Genomic DNA, 21,247 nt, shown 5'->3' on the forward strand with positions numbered 1-21,247 from the left:
TAAGACAAAAACATGCAGTTGTGAGCGTTCATGTGTCACCAGCAGAACACCACCTGTATGGTGGGAGCAACCTGCTCTGCATTCAAAAGCACTTATGATAAATGTGCCCTGGAAGGCCTGAGAACTGGCTTTCAATAAATAGTGACAACCTGGAGCCTAAGTGATGCAATGTAATATGTTACAGGGCTTTCCTGTGGAATATTTTTAATTGATATTTTTTAATGATTTTTTATCAATTTAATTCACCTTGATTTTGGTGGCCAAAAAAAATCTATTCAAAGAAAAAAAAATCAGTCACCTTCAAATGTTAGTTTGTTAAGTATTTTTAAAGTTCCCTCTGTCAACCATCACTCTTGTCCTTGTTTAGAAATATCTGATGGATTAGAAAGACAAATAAGAAAATCACCTGAATTTTGAGGTAACACTTTTATAGTTTTTTTTGGATAGAAACATCTAATTCTCAGCAAAAACATCAAATGGTAATCATTGTATAATAAGTTAAAAAATATAGAGAGATAAGTAAACATAGAAAATTAATCCTAATTCTAAGACTTCAGAGAAACTACTGTGAATATTTTGGGTTCTCTCTAGTCTTCTTCCTACTAACATAATGGTTATGTATGATGCCAATTACCAGGAAATTTACACGTATCATCTAAACAGGCAATTCAAATAATATTGTTTTTGGATTTAATGGAATCAAGAATGTACTCCTTTAGGAATTCAGGATTCTCCACCAGCCAATCTGGGCCTCTAGCTACCAAGGTGCACCTGCCGCCCTGCTGACGGTGCTGCCTCTGAGTGCTTCCTCCGGCTCCGTGGCCATGGAGCTGCGCATCTGTTCAGCCTCCTTCTACCCCAACCCCTCTGTCAGTCCGTCCTGAGGCTTCAGAGCAGAAGTAAGCAGTTTCCTCACATAAAGAGGTTGGTGGTGGGGAAGAGAGGGTAACTCCTCTTTAATATCCACTTAGCAATTACAATTTTTAAAAAAATGAGGGAAACAGGTTCCCTGGTACACTTTTTCCTTTGGGTGCTGCTATAAGTTTTTATTTTCCCTGTGCTTCTACAGAATGCTAATACTGCCTTAATCTTCAAAAACCATCCTAAAGATTCCCCTGCTGCTGCTGTAGTTTAATCCATAATTCATATGACGAAAAGAGCAATTTATGCTCAGGAATGGAAATCAGAAAACCAACCAGTAAGAAAAGATGCTGAAATACCTCCCCTCCCCCCATAATATGTTCACAAAAGCAGCCTTTCTACCTCTCAATTTCTACATTTAAAGAGTCAGACATGCTATTCTATAGCATGGAACAAAGACACATATTTCAATGGTATTTTCATGCAAAGCTGTTTTCTGTGTTTTACTTGGATTGCCTATAATGGAAACACTCAGAAAGGCTGCAACCTCTGGGATCTTGTCTTTATTCCGATGGTCCTTGACATGACACACCAGGCACTTTCTGCTTTTATATTAACCACAGAGCCTCTGGATTTCTGATGATAATTTTAACAGGCAAAAAGAAGCGGTGAAAAAAATAGGAAAAGCAGTAAAATAGAGATAACAGCATACTGCTTATATTAAAGGTGAGAGTTTTGACTTCATGGTCGAATTTTAAGCAATAGCTAAAAGTATTGACAAAGAGGACTACAATGAGGCTGTTTTCTAAATCTTAGAGACTGTATTTCAGGGGAGTTAGAACAACACACATATAGCAACAGTCAACTTGTCCTAGAAATTAGTCAAATATTGCCAACGCAGACCTTTATTTCATCAGAGCTGTAAAACTATTCCTTCTACCTGGGTTCAGATGAAATCTCTAAAAATATCTCAAGATTGTTCTTCAGCGTCATGGTTTGTTGGCTGGTTTTCACGACTGTGCCTCTCTGAAAAGTCAGATCCACCTTTCAGTAAGTTAACTTGGCTCAATCAACTACCAGTGTTTTTTGAAATTATTTGCCTTTTCAGAAAACAAAAGGTCAGAGACGGAACCTCACTGCATTTCCTCACTGAAAACCATTCACATAAAGCACAGCTAAGGTGCTCTAACACGTATGAAATGGCTGGTTTAAAAGTTCAATTTGACTTAGCAGAAGCAAAGTCAACTGCAGTCCCTTTGCAGCCCAGTGTCACATGACATAATTAAACCAACAGTCTTGATCCATCGAAATTTTCTTTGTATCTTTTAAAGTGAGCAGTTTTCCAACATTCCTTCCCTCTGCCATTCACTAGAGAAAATACACATCCGTACTCCAAGGCTCCACAATGCACCCCTACACTTCTCCAGATCATCTCCTGAGGACTGCCGATTCACAGTGAGACAGGGGCTGTCCTGCACTCAGGGCTCTGCACCCAGTGGTGAGGCTCTGCTGGGGCTGAACTAACTAGGATGGAGCACTTTTGCTTTTCACCTCATCTCTCCCTGCAGTGATGCCATGCTTTTGGCTCTACCACCTTCAAGTATATGTCTGGTTCCAGACACCACCCTCCAGAACCAACCTTCTACTTTCTTTGGTGATTTAACCACAATTACGGTAATTTAACAAAGTTGTCTCCATTTCCTCTCAAGAGAAGCCAGATGACACCACAATTTCACCATGTAATGCCCTGCTCCCTTTATTCCACATTAATTACCCAACAGCTTTGACCATCACATTGCATTATTTTACTTCTTAGATACAAAATTACTTCTCACTAGTCCACATCTGTTGAACCTGTTCTCCTGGTAAGCACTGGTCAGTGCCTCCTTCCTCAGCACACAGTGCAGCCTCAAATTCATGGTCGGCTACTTCAGTATGAAAGGACTGAGGTAAAAACCTTTAATGTTTTTAGCCAAAACCTGCTGCAAACCTTCTAGAACAACAAAAGACAATAACAAACTACAGAACAAGCTACAAACTATAAATTAGAACATCAGAATACATTTCAGAGCATATAAGGAATATAACAGCATTCCCAAATTGATTTTGTATGTGAGGTTATTAGAATAAAGCATCACAGTGCTGTCTGAAATAACTCGCTGAGATTTGAAAAGCAAACATTACGAGAAGCAACTCAGTTTTGCAAATATGCTTATATTAAGGAGCAAGTAACTTTTTGGGAAAGTGATCTTGAAAAACCCAAGTCAGAAAAACTCCAAGAAATTTCTAACGCAGTCCCAGGTTCCCAAAGCAGAATCAATACAGAACATGGGGAACCCTGTGACCTGGGGCTCCAAATAAGCCCGTGGCGGCAGAGAAGCCTGTGGGACATTCGCCGTCAGTGGTCATGATCTGCAAGCAGATCACCAGTGGAGCCTATCTTGCTAGGCAAGGCACTCTGATGTGGCCATTGTGGGGTTAGCCTGCCCCGCCCCGAAAAGCTGTATCTGATAGTCATCTACCAGGCAGCACATGGTGGGGAGATAAAAACTCTAGTTGGGAAGTGATCTAAAAAAACCACAGACCTTTATGATGATTAAAAATCAAGTCTTCCAATCATGTAACTAACAGTTGAATTTTGATCTAACTTCTGGGTGAGTGTTTCAAGTTTAAAATGACTGAATTATGACATTCGGACACTGGCTCTAATGGCAGAGGATTCAATTTTTCATATAAGATGTTTAGCACACTGTATGCTGTGGAACTAAAAGCTATTTTTAGGAAATAATTCTACAGAATTTTCAGATCTGTAATTTACGTGTCATCATACCTCAGCTATAAGGAATGTAGACTTCTGCTACAGGACTTTTGGGGCGGAATCAATTAATCATAAGTGAAAGAATCTCAATAGAGTAACTTTTTAGTCTTAGAGGGACATGGGGTGTGTTTGTGTGTATTCACTATACACACTGACAAATAAGCATATAAAAGCATTTCTTTAAAATAGAAGCCTAAATATTTAAATTCCTAATATCAATCAGCTAATTATCCAGAAGAAAAGAAAACATTTGGTAAGTACCATTTCTGCCCTGGTCTAAGATAAATTTCACATTTATCTTCTCATTAACACTAAAAGGTCAAAATGTACTGAGATTTTTTTTTTGTCCTGAAAATCATCCTGTTCTATTAAGATTTTTAAAGTTTTATTTTTCACAATAATCATGGAGTTTAGGTAGAAGTCTTTAACATCTACAAAGATATGTGTAAGAACACGTGATCAGAAACCAATCCAAAAAGAGGGAAGCTTTTTCTCCCCCAGCGAGATAAATCCTTGATTACATCAGTGGGATAGGAATTAGCAGAAATGATGCTAAGTGTTTCTTCTGCTCTCTATGCCAAAGAAACAAAAATATCTGCTTGTATCTGGTCACTACAAATCTGCAAAATGAGGAGTTAGCACTGACTGATGTCAGTTCCAGCTGTTCCTGTCAGGCACCAGTCTGCTGGACAAATCAGAAGCTGCCTCTGGACCAGGAGAGTGACAGAGATACTCTGCCGGCCGAGCACAATGAACAGGAGTACACTGGGCTCCTCCACAGTCAGACAGTGTAGGAGTAGTTTCTGCCTTAAACTGATCTATAAATACATGCTTGTTATATTCTAGAGGCCACATGCAAGAAGTTTACTGGAGGATAACATTACCTGGCATCTACTATTGGTTTTAAATGCTGGGAAGACAAAATGATTTCTCTCCAGACAGAAGAAATCATGTTCAGCCAAGGTTCAAGGACCACTCAGCCCACCTGTGTCCATAAGCAGGAAAAATGTGTCTACTGTTGCCCATAGGGGCAACAGCCACCTCTGATACTTTACCAGGGAAAAGAGAGGCACTGAGCCTCCTAATTTCAACTGTGACAAAGCTGACGTGGATTAAAGGTGATAATGTAATAACCGTTAGATGATTTTGTTTAGAAAACTAATTGTGTCAAAGACCTTACTCTGACACCTGGCGATGGCATCTTCCCTAAAAGAAACACACGTTTCCAGGAGGACAGTGCAGAGTGGTCTGACTTCATCAACATCGTACTCCTTTGACAATATTACTCCCTTTCACAGGCTAAAGCAAACATTAGGTTTAGCGAAGTTGAAACCTCCTCTACCTGCATTACTGGTCGATAGAAATGATCCAGTTTGTTGTTACTTATATTAAGAAACTAATGTATCATTCGGATACTCTTTGCTGTTAGGTGAAAATGCTATGCCAAAGGCTGCACAAAAGTCAGAGAGATTCTGTCTCATCAGCTTTGAAAGTTTTAAAAATTTATTTTCCACTCAAGGAAGTTACCATGGCTATTATTTCAATTATAAGTCTGCCAGGATTCCTATAAACAATTAGGTCTCTTCGAGTGCTATATTTTAGAGCATTTCTTACATTTGAGTCTTACAAATAATACTCTTCCATGTACAAATTATCCAAATTTACTGGTATTTGATGAGTAGTTAGGAAAACAACAACCAGGAAAAAAAAAGGTAGTAACATTCAGCTTAAGATAAAATAAAATGGGCTATAAATCTAGCAGAAATTAATAAAAGCTTTATATTTAAGACTCACGAGTATAAAATAAAAATAAAAAGTACAGAAGTATAAAATAAGTCTAAATCCTTATTTTAACATGCAAAAAAAAGAAGCCTAGATAATTGTGCCCCAATTTTCTAAAATAGACAGATTTGGACCGCAGAAAAGACAGTATCAAAGAAAAGCAAACAACTGTGCCAAACAGAGCCACTAGAAACCCGTGGACCTCAGCACCAGCAGCGCTGGCCTTCAACACACCCAGCAGTCTCCCCAGCTGTCCGTGGAGCATCTCCCTCCACCTCCTCAAAGGCTGGTTTACTCGTGTCTCCTTAAGCCCTTTTTCCACTGTCTTCCCACCAACTCTTCATAGAGGAACTGGCTGCTAAGCAGAAAGTTGGCGCCCTCTAGAAGGAACTCCCTCAACAACCTGCTCAGCAGAGGCCTCTGCTTCTCTGCCCATGCACACTGCCTTCTCTCCACCTCCTTTCCTCCAAGGCTAATGCTGCTACTTGGGTTAGGACTCCATCCCTTCCTCTTTTGTAAGGACCTCCTCCTTCTTCAAAGGTATACCCCTGTGTTCTAACTTCAACCTTCCTCTCACTCTGTACCTGTACTGACCAATTCAATAGCCACTAGCCACATGTAACTATTTAAATTTAAATCAATTAAAATGAAATAAAATTTAAAAATCCAGTTTCCTAACTGCACTAGCTTCATGGGGCTAGCGGCTCCTGTGTTGGACAGTGCAGATAAAGAGCATCTCCATTATAAAATGTTCCACTGGACAGAGCTGTCCTATACATGCCATCCACTCCCTGGGTGACCTCTCATTCATCACCAAAGCTTTAAAACACATACATGAGGAAAAATGATATCCTATTTAGATACCTAATACATATCTCCTAACACATAGGTGACTCCTAACCTTAATTTCTACCTTATACTAAGACAATAGATTCTAAGTACTTTTTTAAAAAGCAAGGTACCAGTGGTTTGCATATTAGAATCACCTGGGGGGCTTTTAAAACTAGACATGCTGGGCCCCAGTCCAGATTAACTAAATCAGAAACTCTAGAAGTGTGAGGGTGCATCAGATCAGGCTGGGATGCATTTCAAGAAAAGCAACTGATGATATTTTCTTTTATTGGCATGTAAAAGCTCAAAGTAATCTGCCTTAGTGAGAATTCTCCATATAAATTCCTTATACATCAGTGCCACATTTAGATAGTAAATAAAAAGTTAAATTTCTTACCTGTGTGATAAAATGTGAGAAAAAACAAAAGTACTCCCATGAACATATTACTTAAAAAAGTGACAACTCCGCAAGTAATTCCTTCTGGAACTGGATAGACAGTTTCCACAAAAAGCTCAAAAAATATAGGTATGCTGCTGTTCAGGAACACTCCCAGGAGAATACAGGAGGCGTACAATGTCACTAAAATGAAAACACAAACATTTTAGTTTCACGGTAGCAGCAGTGAATCGTATCAGACCTACTGGGTGTTCTCTTTCATTAAGTATCAACTCTGGAATTTCATCTCGTCTCAATGGTAGTAATTTCACACATCTGTCAGCTCTTTGCTCAGGTTTTGTGAAGGAGATAGAAAAAGGTTCTGTTGCTGGATGATTACCAGTTTATTTGCTTTATCTTTTTGGTGGATTTATTCCAAAGCACAGAAACAATTTTACCACTATAATGTAATTAAAAGGATTCTCTCCCCTTAGTCATAGTCCTGGCATATAGAGAGATAAAATATAGCAACTTAATTCAAAATCTAGACTCATTCTATAATTTTAATGAGAACTAAAATAAAAAAAAAAGATGTAAGAAACATTGTTACTGAAAATTATATATTTTTAGACTGATTAGTAACAGTACAAGTACAAAATAAAAATTATCCAGTATGTAATCCCTGGAGAAACACTTAATACAGACTTAGTCCTCAATTTTGGAATAAGTTTCTTGTCAACAGTTTTTAAAAAAATATGTAACATTTTTGGAGCATAGAAAAAAATTTCACCTAGAGATATATAATTAATAGTGGCTAGGATCCCAGATTAGCCAATAAATAGCCTAATTACCATAGTGAAATCTTTGAATAAAGACATTATTGTTATTCTTAGAAAAATGTTTAAAAAAAAAAAGAAAAATGTTTAGAGAAATGCACCCCATTTCAAATAATTATATCAGTGATACTGTTTACACACAAACCTTCATTAATTTTAATTTGAAAGTGAGAACAGAATGAGGAAAAAATGATATCCTATTTAGAAACCTAACACATATCCCCTTAGACTAGTAAGCATATTATACCCACTGATGATAATGAACAGCACCTATTCTAGACTTAAGGTTACCAGGAAAATATTTTTAATAAAAATATTTGTTAAGGAAAAAAAAAGTTTCTGTATAGGAACTGCAGAAAGTGAGGGAACTAGCCTAAATCTGTTATGTATTATCCATAGAACGTATCAAATTACCACAGTTTACCTTAACTGATTGCAAACATTAACAGTCCTAAAAACAGTATCCACTGTTTTCTAATAGAATTTCTCCAATTAATCTCAACTCCCACTTCTCCAATTACACTAGCCTTTCAGGATTATAAAATATTTATCGTATTCCAGTACCACAAATAGCTAGCGCGCACTCTGACGTTCTCTGAGGAGAAGACACGTACAGAAACAGACAACAAAAGGACAACAGTGAGTGAAGAGCACTCAGCTGGCTAAAGCAGTGACCGAACTATTCACAGGAGTAAACGGGAGCATCTGATAGTTATAATAAATACCATTTAAAACAGGAAACAATTTTCAAGAGATTCTTAAAAACAAAACCAAACCCATTACCTCATGCTCATTGTATATCTGCTGGACATACGTCATGCAGATCAACTTAACACATTCTGCTTACACATGACTTTAGTGGTACATGTGGAAATCTAGGGAGGGACTATCACTGGTACCTTACAGACTATTCTATCCACAAAACACTTCATACTGACTTACTGGTCAGTCAGGGTAACCAGAACAGAGATGGCTACTGACCCAAAACAGAGGAACCTAGGGGTTTAAGACAAGAAAACACTGAAATAAATGACAACAAAAAGCAAACTCTTAAGAACCAAGTGCTACTTCTAAGTAAGAATTCACAACAAATCACTGATGGAATTAGCTGCTTTTAGGAAATACGTTTGGAAATAATCCTTTTTTTATATTTCTGAAGGAAATAAACCCTCACATGTAATTTATAATCAAGAAAATTAAAATGTAATAATCGAAAAGTAATCAAAATCTGTATTTAAAGTTGTAAAATAAAGAATAAGGTAAGGATGAGGACATACTGAAAGGGGACTGTTTACTGAAAAGAGATTTGAAAAGAGTCTTGAAAAGAGATTTGATTTTTATCAAGCACATTATAAAAAAAAAAAAAAAAGAAAGACATGGGATGTCTCAGAAGAGCAGAGCCCAGTGAAGCAGGGGGCCCTGTGTGAAAATCCCTCAAGACAATGCAATTCCCTTGGCTTCATTTCATTTTCCTTAAAAATCTTCTAATTTTGGTTTCCTATGTATCTAAATTCTCGGAAGGGAAGAGGAAATCTTTGTCACTGGAAAGATAAAATTTCTATTGTGGTTAAACATTGTTGATGGAACTGTGGCTAGTCCATCTTCTGGTGGGTAATTTGGGAATGTCTATCAAAATAAATAATGTACTTACTCTTTGACCCAGCAATTCCATTTCTAGGAATTTATCCTACAGCTATGCAGGTACAAGTATATACAGAACACTCACTGCAATATTGTTTGCAGTGTGAAAAGATTAAAAACGATTTAAGTGTCCACAAAGGTATATATATCATACAACCATTAAAAATGAAGCATTTCTGTATGTGCTGATATTACTGACATCAACGATATATAAGTGAAAACGTACAGAAAAGTGTGTTAAAGGACACACAAAGACAGACAGGCAGACAGACAGACACATACACACATACACACACGCACCTGTTGTAAATGTATAGAATTCTCTGGGAAATACCCAAGAAACTGACATACAGGGTTGCCTCTAGAGAGAGAAATTGGGGGCCATGGGAGGGTAGACATTTTTTATTGTACACTCTTTCCCTACTATTGGAATTTAGTTTTTACTATGTGTAACTCTTACCTATTTAACAAAATAAAAAAAGAGAAATGGCACTATAAACTAATGAATTGGCAGCTGATCCAATGCTACTTCAAACAGGTTTGTTAGTTCCCTGACTCAGAAATGATTATCACTGGGGGAGCTGACCCACACATCTGATGTCCACACCCAGCAGCCATATAACCCAGCCTTGGTCCAGGATCCTCGACATAAATATTCCCACTTCATTTATTAGAATTCCTATTATACGCAGGATAAGTGGGCTGAGACTGCTGATATAACTTCCAGAGGCCAGAAATCAAAAATCAAGAATTTTCATTTAATTCTCTCACTCTTGGTGTTTGCTTCTTGTATTACATAAAAATGATGACCAGGAGTTTTATTTTACACTGGTTGGGTATGTTGAAATCACCTGTTACTGCAGAAACTAAAGAATCAGAATAATTTACATAGGAAAGGGTTAAATTAAGATCTTCATAATCAGAATGGGGAAAGGAATCTGTGTCAGGAATGATTTAATATTTTCCCCAGTGTTCTGGGACATGCATAAAGTAAAAGCTGATAATTATGAGTCTGAACTTGACTTCTGTTTGAATTTTCAGTTTAGAGTCTGATACAGTACCTTTACACACTGGTTTGGCAGATCCAGTGGGTGAATGTCATCTATTAAAAGTCAGGCAGACAAGATAATTTCCTGCTCGTCAGAGAGGGTTCAAACTACACGATCATTAAATATTTCCATGACTTTCTATAGTACTGATACTAAAATTAAAACAGACTGCATTTCGATTAAAAAGTCAAGGTAATTTAGCAGAATAAACACAATGCTGGTGAGAATTTTTTTCAAAGAAGCTAATAAAATTTCATAGGCCCATAATTTAAATTGCAAAAGACAAAGTCCTGTGTACTACAAAATATAGTTACAATGGATGTATTTCAAGAATATGAATTGGAAGAACTCCTCCCTCCACCCCTGCTTCCAGCGACAAACCAAGTTACTAAACTTTAGGGAAATAAAACTATGTATGAATACATTCTTATTAATCAAAACACTCAAACCTTAGGTGATCAGCAGTTATAAAACAAATCACAAAATTTCGGAGAACTATCTCTATTCAACATTTAATGAGATTCTCAAGATATCATCAATAACAATAACGATTTCAAATCTTGGATTTATATCACTTAAAAATGACTTTTAAACTATTTTTAAATATATTATCATATTTGATCACACTATCAACTCTTCGAGGCAGGTAAAGCAAGAAGTGACTGAAGTTCTGAAAGTCAAAATGACTTAAGAAGAAACAATGTAAATTGGCAATGCTAATCGGCAATGCTAATGACAATACAGTTAAGGCCTGCAGAACCTAGCATGTTTTCCACCAAGCCACTGTGTCAGACTGCAGAAAAATTTATTTCTCTTATTCAATGGTATTGACACAAAAGGCACGCTTCTCAAATCTGTATTCCACATAAAAGCTGGAAGTGACTGCACATGAGACAGATAACAGAACAAGAAACAGCACCAAAAGGTTACAAATAAAAAGATGAACTTTAATCATGATAAATGTAAAATGTGTACAAGAATTATTGCTTAGGTATACAATAGGGAAAACTTAGCTTTAAGTTCTTTCTTCAAAGCCATTTATCAAGAGCCTCTTACATGCAAGCAGCCATGCTGGCACAGTAAACAGGACACGCTCTACCCTCCAATCACTCCTAATCTAAAGAAATATGAGGGATGCTAGTTGGCTCAGCAGCCATTTACACACACAGTGTTAAAAAGATAATTTTACTTCATTCTCTCTTAAAAAAAAATCAAAACAACCAGAAAGCTATGTCTAATCAAGAGAAGCCACGGCCTCCCAGCATTAGGTGCCAAGTGCAAGAGAGAAAGTGCTAAATTCTAGTATTACTGTGGACTCTGACAAGCTATGGTGGGTTTAGAAGAGAGTGAATCCAAGTTTGATGAGGAAAGGTTTTGAGAACCAGGGGATGTTTAGATTAATGGCTAAGTCCACACATGACCAATATCTTCAAATGTTTGGAGGGCTGTCAATGGAAGAGGAAGGGAGCCAACTTGCTCAGTGGGAGCTGTCTTGCTCCAGATCTGAAGAAATTTCCCAGGACCTGGAGCTGACTAACAAGGGAGGTTTTCATTTAAGTTGTGGAAATGTGAACATATATCTGGATTGTAATGGAAGAGATTCATTTATTGAATCATAAGTTCTATCAAATGATGACTAAGGTTCATTTAAACAGATCAATCACAAATTAAAACACATGTAGGTATAGAGCTTAACTAGGATATTAAAAACAAAACTCTGTATAGGTACTTCTAAGTGGACAAGAGTAACAGAAAAAAAATTTTACACTTGTTAAGAAGCATTATAAACAAGAAATAAGGACTATAAAATAACAATATATTTTTACCATGAATTATTTTATGGATTAGAATCAAGAAATTTCCCTAAAGAGTAGGTTTACTGCATTAATATACTTTGTTGGATAAACTTTTATTATTGTGCATATTGACTGAGTTTTTATTTCATGATAAAAGAAAGTTAACTTGGAATTATTAGATTACACCTTTATTAAAAAATATTTCTATAATCTCAATTAAACCTTATATTGCAAGTGAAAATACTCCTTTTGGAAATAAAGATATATGTGTAAAAAGAAACAGTAAATATTCAAAAGTTTGTTAATTACATAGTTTCCGGAGGTTTTGGGCATGTGGAGTAAGTAAATACATATGTGGGTGTATACCAACGTATATTTCTACATCACTGAGCTGTGCCTTTCTTCTCAGCCTCACATTTTCTTCCTAAACATGACTGCTGTGGCCTTCATGATCCATCATAGATCATCATAATGAGAACAGGCAGTACATGAAACTGGGGTTCCAAAAGAGGATGGGGCATAGTTTGCTGCAATATTCATTAATGGTGATGAGTTTCTTTTGTGTGTTATTAATTTGTGGGTGTCCCTTGTTAAGCCCCTTTGTTGGCATAGTTTAGTCCTATAAAGGTGGACAGTTATGTTTAGAGTCCCTTATGGCTAGAAGGCAATGTTATGATCTTGCAGAAATGAATCACAACTAATAATCCTTTGAAATAGTGGGCCCAGAGTAGAGATCAGTTGTGAAATCGGATATCCCAGGTACAGGTTTATCAGTAACTTCTAAGCTCCCAAAGAATGATGTATGGTTCTGCAGAAGGCAATGTGCTATTAAGTCATGGAACACTAACTGATCATCTGGTTAAGCCCTCTACCTTCAAGAAACACAGATTCTGCCTGAAGACATCTCTTCTGGAAAATCTTCATGGATAAGTATTACATGATCTTTCTCAAGAAGAAACATTTTTCTGAACATTTCATGACTCTTACATGAAAGGTTTTTCACAAATCCATTCTCTTCTTTTAATCTATGTTCTATTTTTGCCTCTTGATCAGTCTTGAACATGAGTAATTCACTTTTAGTTCATAAAATTTGAAAACAATAATTAAGTCACTTCCTTAGCCTGCTTTCTTTAAAGCTTAAAATCCCTAATTTCCTTAATATTATGTATTTCTTTAATCATGTTCATCATCCTTTTCTGAATTTTCTCATTTCCCCCCATTTCCAGGTAGGTGTATATTTTTATTTCTTGGCATGTTATTAAAATGGGACATAATTATCTTAATAAAGGCAAAATACATGAAAATATAATAAGAGGATTATTCTCTAGCCTATACATGCCACATGCCTTTCAATACAACCAAATATCTTTTCTTTCTTCAAATATCACTGGAAGTCAGCTTGTAGTCAGCTATCACCCTTACGTCCAGCTAATCATCCTCCCTTACTCTCCCCCGCCCACTATCTGTTTCTGACATCACCATCGTGGCATTCGAGTGCCGTTAATTAGATGAAGAACCTCTCCCAAAGCATCTTCTATTAAACAGTCAAATTATATTGTTTCAGCAAACACCAAAGTGCTAACATTTTTCAAAATGCCATTTTCAAAGTATTCATCTGTTTGGTGACAAATGACATGTGACTTGTGGCTAACAGGGCTAGACATCTGGTTCTCAGATAAAGTGAATAATGTATTTTCATAATTTTGTTTATAGCATAAGCTTCAAGACTTTGAAACTCATGAGTTTATTTATTGCCCTACTATAGATAAGTCAATTAATAAAGGTATAATACAATTTCAAATATTGAGTTTCCCTAAGGAAATACTAAAAGCATCCTGCTGATAGTCTCCAAGAGGATATGTGTAAGCAAGTACGTGTATCAAAAGAGTACATCTTCAGATAGAACGGAATGATCCGGTTTTTCTTCTGGGAAGATGGCAACGATAATACCAAGATCAGTGGACTACAAAAAAATTGCACTGGAAGGTCTGAACAGTAGTAGCACTTATAACACATGGGTTGAGCAAAATTAATAGCTTTTAATTTATTATGTCAAGCACTTTTCATGTTGTTTCTTCTGATTTATAAAAAATAATAGAAATACTAAGTTTCCTAGAAACTGGAAAAAGTCTAGATATTTTCCTGATTAAAAAAAGAATGACTCTGGTGAAAAAGAAACACGAATTTGCCATTACTGACTTTTTTTTTTTCCATTATTGACTTTTAAATACCAGCCTAGAGGTCTAGATTTGTCTATAATTGGATTTTGTAGTAAGTTCCCTTTCATGAAACCTTTTTTTAGTTAAAAAGGAATTAGGTCAGATTTTTACAAAGCCAGTAAGAGCACCTGTGAGAGATTTATTCAAATTCTCCATTGTTCCATTAAAATGTGCCCTTTGCCTTCCTACAGCTGGTGCTGAATAACAAAGAGTGGCCAAGCTTCCTATTACTGGCAGTGAGTCATATCCACTGAGATTCAAAATGGGCTAAAATATACTCCACTCCTTCCTTCACTCATTCATTCATTACTCCAGGTACGGGGGTGGGAGATGGGGTCAGAATTTATAAGGCAAAAGTCCATGTTCCAGATTTTCAGACTGGTAGGGAAGATAAGACATATACTCAAGGGAATATTAAGTGGTAAGTATCAGGAAAGAGAAAAAAAAATGCTATGATAATTCAGAGGAGGTATGTGAACAAATCTATAGTCCTTAAGACAGTGTATTTGTAAGTTAAAAATGCATCTTTCAGGAGTTTCTAAGTGACATTAAAAAACTGACTTATATTTGAAAACAACAGTAGGATTTATAAATTCAATGGTTGTTAAGACATACACATCAAACTCAACCTTTCAATTCTAGCTTTGATTTAGTTTAGAATTCTGCTTTCCTATCTGTCCAACATAATTATTTTCAAGGGCAGAATGGGAAAACTATCTTGACTAGGGTCAATTACATCAATTTTCTTTAAAGATTTAAAAAGATGTATAGTTTTCAAATATACATATATATTTTCTGATTATAAAAGTAAAACATGCTCATTGTTACAACTCTAGTCAAAACAGGAGGTAAAAAATTAAATTCATAATGCAGCCATCCAGAGATAAAACTGTTAATTTTATCATATTAAATAGAAAATACATGACATTTAATAAATGTACTATCTCATAATGAATATTCTTCACTTAATTCAAGGGGAAAAAATCTGTTTATCATGTACTCACGACTATGTTCTCATAAAATCTAACAGATGCATACTTGACATACAGTATCACACAAAAAATCTGAGTGTAATGCCATGAACAAGAAGAGTTGTAAACTAAAACTGTTCCACCAGAATGCTGTACAACTGCTAAGTTTGAAATTATACCAGCATAAAATAAAAAATTCTGGCTCAGAATACTTGTCAAAATTACTCGAAACCCTAATGAAGGAATGTTAGTATATAAAAAGTGCACAGTGTCCAAAAATGATTACTCTGGACAACTGGGATTTATAGACAAAGCAATAAACACTAAAAAGAGGGAATCCTGGCATGATGGTGTAGACCAGAGGTTTCCAAACCTTCCGTCTCAGCACCCTAGTGTCTCAGTATTTTTTCACAGTGCTTCAAGGCCAAAAGAAATAGCTAACAATTCCTTTAGTCACATGGTTAGTCCAAACAACTTAATATACATATGTCCTAATAATTTAGTGGTCATTAAAAATAATACCCATATATTGAAAGAAATATATTTTTATTTCATTCTTAAATAACTACAATTACTTAATAATGGGATGTGTGCATCTGATGGGCACTGCACGACTTCTCAAATCTTGTAATCAGAATGACACCACTGCCCTCATTTCCTGTTCCATGCTGAATTTTGTGCAGTATTGCTTTTTATTACAGCAACTGCAGAAACCTTAACTTTGTAAAGACATGACATCATCAAAAAGAATGTAGAGGATCTAAATATAAAACTGGAGACTCTCTTGAACTAGTGGTTCGCAGTGTCTGACAGCTATGGAATATCCTTGTTTCCTTCAGAAATGTGAATAATGCATGTTGTTTTTGTGAGTTTGCTGTGGCACTCCAGGGCAGCGTGCTTGGTGCAGTCTAGTAATCATGGGTGTAGTGCAACCTCATCCCACTGCCCTTTAAAAGATTTGATGCCTCTGATGTGCAAACTACTGGTCTGTTTATTACAGAGCACGTAAATTCAACTCAGGATATGTAGTATTCCTTAATTACATGCAGCCAAAAGGAACTCTCCTCTCATGGGAGTCTCATGGAACATCCATGCCACTGGGTAACAGGCCTGGATAGAGCCATTCTCAGACTCTCATATACTCCTATCGACAGAAATGCTTGTTATAACAAATAATCCTGCAACCCTACAATCTACCTTTACAACAAATAATCCTATAATTAAACACAGAATCCAAAAGGTGGCTAAATGTCACTTGCAAATAGAATAAAAATATGCATCTTAAACAATCTTTTCTTAAAGGAAAGAAGCAACAACAGAGCCCTCTTGGTTTATAAGATAATCTGTCACAGTAATTTTAAAAAGATCCCGTGAGGCAGAATAATGTCTCTTGCTTCCCCCAAAAGATATATTTTTTTGTGTCAGTTCCTGGAAACTGAATGTTACCTTACATGGTGAGAAATATTAAAGGTGAAGATGGAATTAAAGTTGCTAATCAGCTGACTTAAATTTGGGAGATTATCCTGGATTTTCTGGGTAGGCCCAACGTAATCACAAGGATCCTTAAAAGTGGAAAGAGGCAGAATATGAAGTTCAGAGGAAGATGTGACCTTGCGAGGAAGGAACAGATGATGCAGTGTGAGAAGGACTTGACCTGCTGTTGCTAACTTTGCAGAGGAAAGGGGCCACAAGCCAAGGAGTGTGGGCAGCCTCCAGATGTCAGAGAGGGCAAGAAAATGAATTCTTCCCTAGAGTCTGCCCACATTTTGATTTTAGCTTAGTGAGACTCAAGTTGGACTTCTGACTTACAGAAATATAAAATAAACTCATGGTTTTTTTTTTTAAAGCCCCGTGTTTGTGGTAACATTAACAGCAGCCATAGAAAAAACTATAGACCCTTCAAATGATACTTATAACAATAAAAACAACAGCAGCTGTAAATGTTTCAGGTCAACTGGATGGGCTAATAATAAGTAAATTGCCTATCATACACTTCTTAGCCAGACTCACCAAGAAAAAAAGAGAGAGTACTCAAATAAATAAAATAAAAAATGAAAGAGATGTTACAAATTCTGCTGTAGAAATACAAAGGATAAAGGACTACTATCATGCAATTATGTGGCAGCAAAACAGACAACCTAGAAGAAATGGATAAAGTCCTAGAAACATTCAGCCTACAAAGCCTGAAGCATGATGAAACAGGCAACCTGACCAGGTCAATTACTAGCAAGGAGACTGGATCAATAATCAAAAACCTCTCAACAAATAAAATTCCATGAGCAAACATCTTCACTGATAAATTCTACCAAATATTCTAAGTTGAATTAATACCAATCCTTTTCAAATTCTTCCAAAAAGCAGAAGAAGGGGAGGCTTCCAAACATATTTTGTAAGGCCAAAGCTACCAAAACCAGAGAAGGATAACACACACACAAAAAGAAAATTATAGGCCAATATCCCTCAAGAATATAGATGCAAAAATCCTCAACAAAATATTAACAAACCAAATTAAACAATACATTAAAAGGATCATACACCATGATCAAATGGGATTTATTCCAGCGATGCAAGGCTGGTTCAGCATCTGCGTATCAGTCAGTGTGATACACCACGTTAACAAAACCGAGGGATAAAAATGACGTGATCATTTCAACAGATGGAGAAAAAGCATCTGACAAAATTCGACATCCATTTACAATAAAAACTCTCAACAAAGTGGGTACAGAGGGAACGTACTTCAACATAATAAACGCTACATATGACAAGATTGCAGTTAACATCATAGTCAATGGTGAAAAGCTGAAAGTTTTTCCTCTAAGATCAGGAACAAGACAAGGATGCCCACTCTACCCACATATATTCAACATAGTAGCTGGAAGTCCTAGTCACAGCAATTGGGCAAGGAAAAAAAAAAAAAAAGGCTTCAAATTGGGAAGGAAGAAGCAAAGCTGTCACTATCTGCAGATAACATGATATTATAGATAGAAAATTGTAGATTCCATCAAGAAACTGTTAGAACTAATAAATTCAGTAAAATTGCAGGCTTCAAAATCAACAGAAAAATCTGCTGCCTTCCTTTACGTTAATAAAGAACTATCAGAAAGAGAAATGAAGAAAACAATCCCATTTACAATTATATGAAAAAGAATAAAATACCTAGGAATAAATTTAACCAAGGAGGTGAAAGACCTGTATACTGAAAACTGCAAGATATTAAAGAAATTGAAGAAGACAAAAATAAATGGAAAGATATTCTGTGCTCACAGATTGAAAGAATTAACTGTTAAAATTTCCATACTACCCAAAGCAATCTAAAGATTCTGTGTAATTCCTATCAAAATTCCAATGGCATTTTTTACAAAAATATAACAAATAATCCTAAAATTTGTATGGAACTACAAAAGACCCTAAACAGCCAAAGCAATCTTGAGAAAGAAGAACAAAGCTGGAGGCATCACACACCCTGGTTTCAAACTATAATAGAAAACGATGGTAATTTAAACAGCATGGTATTGGCATAAAAACAGACACACAGATCAGTGAAACAGAATAGAGAGCCCAGAAATAAACCTACACACTTACAGTGAATTAATTTACAACAAAAAATACAAGAATATACAATAGGGAAAGGATAGTCTCTTCAATAAATGGTGTTGGGAAAATTGGATAACCACATGCAAAAGAACGAAATTGGACCACTATCATACAATATATGCAAAATTTAACTCAAAATGGATCAAAGACTTGAATGTAAAACCTAAAGCCATAAAACTCCTTGAATAAACTATAGACAGTAAGTTCCTTGACATAAGTTTTGGTAATAAGTTTTTGAATCTGACACCGAAAGCAAAAGCAACAAAAGAGAAAATAAGCAACTGGGACTACATCAAACTAAAAAGCTTCTGCACAGCGAAGGAAACCATCAACAAAGGAAAAGACAACCTACTGAATGGGAGAAAATAACTGCAAACCATGTATCTGTTAAAGGGCTAATATCCAAAACATACAAAGAATTCATAAAATTCAGTACCAAAAAGCAAAAAATGCCACTAAAAAATGGGCAGAAGCATAAAAAAGAAAGAAATAATGCCATTTGCAGCAATATGGATGGACCTGGAGATTGTCATTCTAAGTGAAGTAAGCCAGAAAGAGAAAGAAAAATACAGTTATATGGGGAATCTTAAAAAAAAGGACACAAATGAACTTACCTACAAAACAGAAACAGACTCACAAACATAGAAAACAAACTTATGGTTACCAGGGGGGCAAGAGGGTGAGAAGGGATAAATTGGGAATTTGAAATCAGTACCTCTTGGGGAGTGATGGAAATGTTAGCTATCTTGATTGTGGTAGTGGTTTCACAGGTGTATACATCTATCAAAATTCATCAAATTGTACTTCTGAAATATGTGTAGTTTACTGTACAGGAATCATGTAACAATAAAGGTGTTAAAAAAAATTAAAAATGGGCAGAAGATCTGAATACTCATTTTTCCACAGGAGATATACAGATGGTCAACAGACACACAAAAGAAGTTCAATATCATTAATCATCAGGGAAATGCAAATCAAAATCACAATGAGATACCAACTCACACATGTTAGAATGGCTATTATCAAAAAACAAGAGATAACAAGTATCGGCAAGGAAGTGGGAAAAAGGGAACCCTTGTGCGCTGTTGGTGGAGATGTAGGTTGGTGCAGCCAGTTGGAAAACAGTACGCAGGGTCCTCAAAAAATAAAAAACAGAACTACCATATACCCAGTAGTCCCATTTCTTATCTGAAGGAACTGAAATCACCATCTCGAAAAGATATCTACACCCCATGTTCATGAAGCATTATTTACAATAGTCAAAATATGGAAACAACTAGTCTCTATCAATGGATGAATGGATAAAGAAACTGTGGAATATATATGCAATGGAATACTATTCAGCCATAAAAATGAAACCTTACTATTTGTGACATGTTTAGACCTTGACAATATTATGCTAAGTGGAATCAGTCAGATAGAGAAGGGCAATTATTTTATTATCTCTCTTATATGTGGAATCAAAATCAAAAAATTTAAAAAACACTCAAAATGGAAAACAAACAAACAAAACAAAATCAAGCTCATGAATACAGAGAACAGGTTGGTGGTGGTTGCAAGAGGCGAGGGGTGGGAGAAATGGTGAACTGTTTCTGTTTTTTAGTTTAAATAAATTGAATATATTGAAAAAAAGACTAAATATAAAATAAACCAATAGGTACTGGTTCAAAGAAGTCTACTGGTGCATATCTGAAATGTCATAGCTTTCTGCCTTTGTTCATTTTCCTTCCTGTTTAACAATGATGTAATGGCTATAAAGATGATAAAAATCTTTGTATTATGCTGTGATATGATTTTTTAAAAGAATATAAGCTTTTCCATGCTATTTAAGCTCACACTAAAGATTATTCTTCTTTTCCAGATATAAAATACCAATGAAAATATTTTTAGTTATTTTTTGAGCTCTTTTTAGATGAGATGATGGTTTGATGGCTGGATAAGGGAGACCTTTTTGTATATTTAACAACTGCTTATGGGAAGCAAGAAAAAGTCCTACTGTCAGTATATACTTCTAAAAACTGAAAATATTTATTCAAAGTTCAAAATAGTCTGTGCTCACCTGTAGTTAAAGGCAGGTGTGTGATGCTGTTCAAACAGGTCAGGGTGAACCACGTGGATGATAGTGTAGCTCCGGAAAACAGGAGGAGAAGAATTAGCTTCAGCATACCCCTGATAAAATCTGCAAACCTGAAAAGAAATAACGTTCTATTAATCCTAGCTGGATTTTAAAAATACTATTTAAATCAATAACACACTTTCATTAAACAATAATTTCTTGAAGAAATTTCCATGATTCTTTTATAGCAAGTTTTTTTTTAATTTTTTTTTTAAACTAACACGTTTTGTGTGTATGGTTGATAAATGTTGCTTTGTGATAAATGTTTATTTCTCTTACAGTCTCTTAAAATGTGATCTCTGTTTCGGATTTACAACTTACAAGATAAATTCTGAGTTTTTAAATGCCACTTTTACT

The 21,247-nt window shown here is 35.8% G+C and overlaps 1 protein-coding gene across 3 annotated transcripts in view; it reads right to left on the reverse strand.

Annotated features, from left to right (window-relative positions):
- The window catches only part of SLC49A4 (solute carrier family 49 member 4), a 78,870-nt gene that overhangs the window by 10,929 nt on the left and 46,694 nt on the right, over positions 1-21,247 (reverse strand). For 2 of the 3 annotated variants that reach the window (XR_010384232.1, XM_010981530.3), the window contains exons 7-8: positions 20,834-20,961; positions 6,690-6,872 (exon numbers count right to left, since the gene is read on the reverse strand). Coding sequence is in view for 2 of the 3 variants with exons in the window: in XM_010981530.3 (XP_010979832.3) it covers positions 6,690-6,872; positions 20,834-20,961 (311 nt within the window). In the remaining variant the exon portion in view is untranslated. Of the gene's footprint in view, positions 1-5; positions 374-6,689; positions 6,873-20,833; positions 20,962-21,247 lie in introns of those variants that run through there. The other variant, XM_064494615.1, reaches the window with a different exon arrangement.

Source organism: Camelus dromedarius, chromosome 2, assembly GCF_036321535.1.
Source record: "Camelus dromedarius isolate mCamDro1 chromosome 2, mCamDro1.pat, whole genome shotgun sequence".
In the NCBI taxonomy this organism is placed as follows: domain Eukaryota; kingdom Metazoa; phylum Chordata; class Mammalia; order Artiodactyla; family Camelidae; genus Camelus; species Camelus dromedarius.